Source organism: Cnephaeus nilssonii (assembly GCF_951640355.1).
Source record: "Cnephaeus nilssonii genome assembly, chromosome: 13".
NCBI lineage: Eukaryota > Metazoa > Chordata > Mammalia > Chiroptera > Vespertilionidae > Cnephaeus > Cnephaeus nilssonii.
Window position 1 is genome coordinate 42,042,829 of NC_137084.1, and position 6,000 is coordinate 42,048,828.

The 6,000-nt window shown below is 51.4% G+C and overlaps 1 protein-coding gene across 4 annotated transcripts in view; it reads right to left on the reverse strand.

Annotated features, from left to right (window-relative positions):
- Positions 1-5,486, reverse strand: part of STIM1 (stromal interaction molecule 1) — a 215,092-nt gene extending 209,606 nt beyond the window's left edge. For all 4 annotated transcript variants that reach the window (XM_079787245.1, XM_079787246.1, XM_079787248.1 and 1 more), the window contains exon 1: positions 4,702-5,486. In XM_079787245.1, coding sequence (XP_079643371.1) covers positions 4,702-4,840 — 139 coding nt within the window. In that variant the 5' untranslated portion in view covers positions 4,841-5,486. The remainder of the gene's footprint in view (positions 1-4,701) is intronic.
- Positions 5,487-6,000: the final 514 nt, after the last annotated feature.

Sequence of the window (6,000 nt, forward strand, 5' to 3'; positions counted from 1 at the left end):
ACAGTCTACAGTACCTGGTTTTGAGATTTATTAAGCCTGTGCATTATGTTGCATTTAATAATCTCTAAATATATATCCTATATCTGCACCCCAATCCCAGATTTAGACTTCTTTATTTTTTTCTTATTTCTTTATTTTGTTTTTGGTTTTTTTCGTGTTTTTTTTTTGTGTTTTTTTTTACTTGGATTTCTTTGGTAGCCCTGTGTTCCTTCCACAGTGCAAAGCAAGCAGTAAGCACTAGTTATAGGCTCATGTACTGAATAACCGATTGAGTCAGGGTCCCTGACTCAAATGTCTTAGTCTTGTTCTAATAACTCAGGTGGAACTTCTGTTTGATGCCTCTCTAGACATCAATTTCCTCATATGTATTTAAAAAAAAAAAAAGTGGGTGTAACTAACTGATGTTTCCACCTCTTAGCTTTTTTGAATTAGGCAACTACTTTTTAGCTCCCCAAGATCTGAGAAAAATTATGGGAGAAACTGAAAAGCCTCCCCCAGCTACCCCAGGCAGGGTTAGTCACTTGTTCCTCTAGGCTTCCCACAGCCTTCTGTATGTCTATACAATACCTCTATTACAAAGTTTATCACAGAGTTTTGAGAAAGTGTATAATGTAGTGGTTTTGGGAGGTAGGGAGAAAAATCAGACTGCCTGGGTTCAAATTCTGGTTCTAATCCCTAATATTGTATAACCTTGGGCAAAAGTTACTTAACCTATTATTTCATTTCCTCACCTATAAAATGAGGCTAATACTAGCACACAGAATGACTGGAAAAATAAATGTTTGGAATAGTGCCCAAAACTATTTTAATAAGTACTAAAAAATGTTTGCTGTTATTATTATTGATGTTATTAATGTCTTACCAGGCACTGGCTTCCTACTTTATTTTTTTTAATATTTTTTATTGATTTCTTACAGAGAGGAAGGGAGAGAGATAGTTAGAAACATCGATCAGCTGCCTCCTGCACACCCCCTACTGGGGTTGTGCCCACAACCAAGGTACGTGCCCTTGACGGGAATCGAACCTGGGACCTTTAAGTCCGCAGGCTGACGCTCTATCTACTGAGCCAAACCGGTTCCGGCTGGCTTCCTACTTTAGCTGGATCTTTCCATTCTCCATCACACACTCTGTTTATGTTTTCTCCCATGGCACTTACCACAATATAATATATTTATTTATGTATTTTTTCCTATCTCCCCCCTAGAGTATAAACTTTATGAGGGCAGAGAACCTGTCTGTTTTGTTCAGCCTTAACTTCAACACCAAACATATTGCCTGGCCCAGAACAGGCACTTAAATAGCACACGAGATGGCACTGTTCAATGTTTGCTAAATAAATTAACCTAGCTACAGGTGACTGTCAAAGCTGAGGCATGGGTGCAGATGATGTCCTAGCTACCCCAGGATTACTGTGACCCTCTCCCCAGCCTCCAATATTAGCCTCAGTCAAGCTCCACCCACCTGCCCTTGGCTCCAGTCCAGTTCCGGGAGCCACTCTCAGCTAAAATTAGCATAGCTACCAAGATGGCCAAGCCATTTATAACCTTGGAAGCAACAGCAACTAGCTGGGTGGGCAGGCAAGGCTCTGGCCTCCTACTCCATCAGGGTTTATTGAAAAGTCAGACTGCACTCCACAAACAACCTAGATGTCTGTCCTCCGAGGCTCTGTTCTAGCTATACTGAGTCAAACCACAGTTCCTGATTAGAGGTCCTCATACCTCCAACACTAGCAGTTACAACTCCAGACTTACCTGGGACCCCTCACATACATTCTGCAGAAAACAGTTTCTAGAGGCAGTGAGCCCCAAGTCCAAAGGGAGATTCCAAGCATGAGTTCCAGGCCAGCTTCAGAAATGCAGGCCCCAGAGCAGCACAGCCAGGATAGATCTTTAATAAGAAAGTGACTTAGCATAGCTCAGGGTACAGGCATCAAAGAGCCAGGAGGTGACAGGAATGGCCCAATGAGAGGGCCTGCTACCAGAGCACCTGCCTTCCCTGCGGGGTCGGGCCTTTAGATGGGCATACACATCCAACAAGAGAAAAAATCCAATTCCCTCGCCCCTGCAGAAGACTCTCCAGAGTAGAAATGGCCAGGCCTTTTCTTCACTCTCTGCTGCAGTCACCAGGGCCTGCCTCACTAATTCACCAGGAGAAAAGCAACATTCTCTTGGCCTTGCCCAGTGCTCATTTAACAGGGCAGGGCCTGAGACGATGGAATTGGTCTAGGACTTAAGCATCAGAAAACCTGTCTATAAGACTGAGCACAGAATTCAGATTCTTCACCCAGTTTCTGCCCCACTTTCTAATAGGGTTATTGTGAGACTGTTGTAAGAAAAATAGCTGTGTTATTATAAAATATAAACTTCAGAGAACATATAAATTGACTGGGTATGTTGAATCTGATTTAGAAAAGTGGCAGTTTTAAAGGCAAGTAAACTCCTGTGTTCTGAAGATACAAAGGAACTGGAAAACCTACAAGATTCCTGGCTGCCCATAAAACTTCTCCCCAAATCCTCTAGCTGAGCCCATTCCACAAACCAACTCTTTGCAAAACTTAGTTCCTGTCTGAATCAGAGACAAACTTCCAGACAGGCCCAAGGGGACAACCTGCCAGAACAATAGTGCTGGGGCCTCCAAGTTCCCACAAACCATAGCCATTCCCAGCACCTAATGTCTCTGAGACTTCCCTCCCTAGGATTTAGTATTATTGTGACAGCAGAAACTAATTTCTGAATTGAGAGGAAGACCAAAAGAGAGGCCTAAGTGGTATAATCAACACATCAAGGCCTCTGAAATATGTTGTGTGAAAGACTGTCTCCATAAGCTCAAGTTGGGGGGTGGTTCTGAAGGATGCTGGAATGCCTCTCACTTATCACCCCCCTCCACAAACATACACAACATATTCCTGGCAGCTACCTAATACTTAGAATTCAAAATTTCATCCCGTTAGCTTGTGTCTAACCTATAAAACACCTTCTCCCCACTCCCCAAAATATTCATTTTAGCCCTGACCGGTTTGGCTCAGTGGATAGAGCGTCGGCCTGCAGACTGAAGGGTCCCAGGTTCGATTCCGGTCAAGGGCATGTGCCTTGGTTGCGGGCACATCCCCAGTGGGGGGTGTGTAGGAGGCAGCTGATCGATGTTTTCTCTCATCGATGTTTCTAACTCTCTATCCCTCTCCCTTCCTCTCTGTAAAAAATCAATAAAATATATATTTTAAAAAAAAAATATATATATATATATATATATATATATATATATATATATATATATTCATTTTATGTTAGGCACTCATATTTTAGGGTTAAAAAAGAACATCTCAGTTATAAACAGGGATGTCACTGGAACAGCAGAGATGTTCCTTAGAGCTACTTCACAGTTTGACCCACATCTGCCTACCAGTCTTTCCCTTCACAGCCCTTGGGGGCGAGCAGGTCGGCAGGCAGAGTGGTTAGGGGCAATCAGGCAGGCAGGCAATCAGAACCAAGCTTTGAGCTATGTTTCAGGGGCCAAGGAGACACCATATGGAGAAAAAGGATTAATATGCAAGAAGGACCTATCTTCAAAGCAACACCAAGGTGCCATGCTTGTATACAAGGCAACCCTAACTTCACTTGGAACCCAGCTCTTGGGGTACCTGGAATCACACGCAACCCAGTCAAGGAAGTTAAAAGGGGGGTTTCCTAAGAAAGGGTCTACCGCCAAAGCCAGCCTCTGAATGCATCCGTGAAACTTCCCGGCCTGTTTCCTTTTCCTCCTTGCTATCGATGGTTATCCACTGAGCATCCTCTCACTGGAGCTGGCCCCCCTCAGAAAGCACCCAGCTATCAACTATCCCCACTCTGCAGCCCACTGCTTTGGGCAAAACACCGTGAGAGAAATAGAGAGAGAAAGGAGTATTCCTTCTAACCCTTGTATAAAACAAATGCATTTTAAAAGGGCTCTTTTATTCTTCAACAAAACACCAGGGCTCGTGCTATCTGACAAGGCTCCATGAGTACATAGGGAAAACCAGGACAGAACAAAAATATCATAGAATCCCCACCCTCATCCGTCAGAAGAAACAGAGGTCAACAAGTGGTCCCAGAAGTTACGTGGTGCCCGTGTTGAGGAAAGGCCATTTAAATCCCTTGTGGTAAATAGATTTTTAAAAATTCCATCTAAGGAATTGCCTTGTGTGTCACAGCTAATACCCAGCAGATTACCTAAGGGAAGGGAGGGACTAGGGTTCCCACACTTGTTGGAATCGGAAGGCACACCTGATCACACCAATGGAGCTGGCCTAGCCCTGACTTTCCCTGCCCAACCCAAGTAGCCTCAACCTCCCTGGGTTGCCCAGTGCGGAAAAAGCCAACAGCAATAGACGTCTCGGCCCTGGCCATCCTTCCTGACAAGTAGTTCTGGGAAGGGGTCTTGGCTTGCTGATCGGAAAGGCCAAGGTGCCCCAAAGGCAGACCTCTCCTCACTGCCAACAAGACACCCTGAGGAGGGATGAGGAAAGTTGTTCAAGAGAGAAAAACCCATTAGCCAAGTCTCCTGCACGGGAAGAACTCCTTGGACTACGGGGAACAGGCAGTGCCCCGTGTGAGTCCTTCATCCAACGGCACATGTAGAAAACGAGTTCAACTTGCCCATTTGGGCACCTCGGTTACGAGTCAAAGCCCCCGGCCCGGCCCGGCCCGGCCGGTGGCAAAGCCTTACCTTCCGCAGTGGACTCCTCACTATTGGCCCCGGAGCCGGCTCCCGTCGCCTTCTCGCTGTGGATGTGGCTGAGGCTCTGGCCCTGGTGCAGGAGGAGCCCCCAGAGGAGCCACAGGGCGAGGCGCGCGCACAGATCCATGACTCGGGGTCTCAGTCAGCATGCGCCCGACGTGGACCCCGCGGGGTCCCAGAGGTGAAGCCGGGGGTCCGGGAGCGCGGCCGTCGGTCCTGGAACTCCAGGCGGGATGCCCTCGAGGCGCCGCAGCTGTCCAGGCACCCGAGGGCCTGCCTCCTCCAACAGCCAAAGGTCAAATGCTCCAAGTTTGGGCTCGGGAGGAGGGCCGTCGCCTCCGGTCCAACAGCGGGTCCGCCGGAGTTGGGGCGGCCTGAGCGCCCAGTCTGCTCGGGCCGCTTCCGGAGAGTTTGGACAGGGTGGCTACCGGGCCGCGGTCAGCTCCGCAGCGGGCTACACCCCTGAGGGAGGGAGCGGGCGGGCGGAATCTCCCGCGAGCAGGGGAGGGGAGGGGAGGGGGGAGCAGCGGGGGGAAGACGGGGGCACCTGGCCTCGCCCCGCCGAGGAGGGGCGAGCAGCACCGGCTCCGGAGCGAGCAGGCCCCCGCGGGCGCGGGCGGCGCTGGGATCCCAGGCCTCCTAGGCCGAGGTCAGTGCCCCCACCCAGTCCCGTGCCCAGGCGGCCGGCTGAGCCCAGGTTCAGCAGGCGGACGCGCACGGGCCAGGCCCGGGACAGCGGCTCCCCGGCGGGCGGGCGGGCGGCGCGGGGCGGGCCTGGGCGGGCGGGGGCGTGCTCTCCCACTGGCCCGCCCCGCGCCGCCCGGCCCCCTGCGAAGCCCGGCCCGCCCCTGCGCCCGGTTTATCCCGGAATAACCTGTTGGAGGCACCCACCGGGCGCCCCTAACCCCCGGCGGGCTCCCCTGGCCCCCGGCCCGCGCTCGTCTCCGCTGGGACCCCTCTCCCGCGCCCAGGGTCGGATGCCGGCCTCCCTTTCCCCGACGAGAGTCTCTCCCGCGCTAACCGTCCGCGAACGGGCGGACGGGCCCCTGACACGCAGTGGCTCAGGTAACCCAGGCCCTACGGCGGCAGCGACGACGGTGGCAGGAGCTGCCCTGCCCGGATCTCCGGGCCTCAGTGCTGCTCCACTCGCCGCAGCTCTCGAGCCGGGCTGGACAGAGGCCCGCGGCACAAAGATTGCCGCCCGGGGCTGCTTAAGGCGACTACGGCCCGGCCCGGTTTGGCCTGGGGTGCGCTCCCAGCCCCCTACTCAGAGCCGGCTTTCTAAGC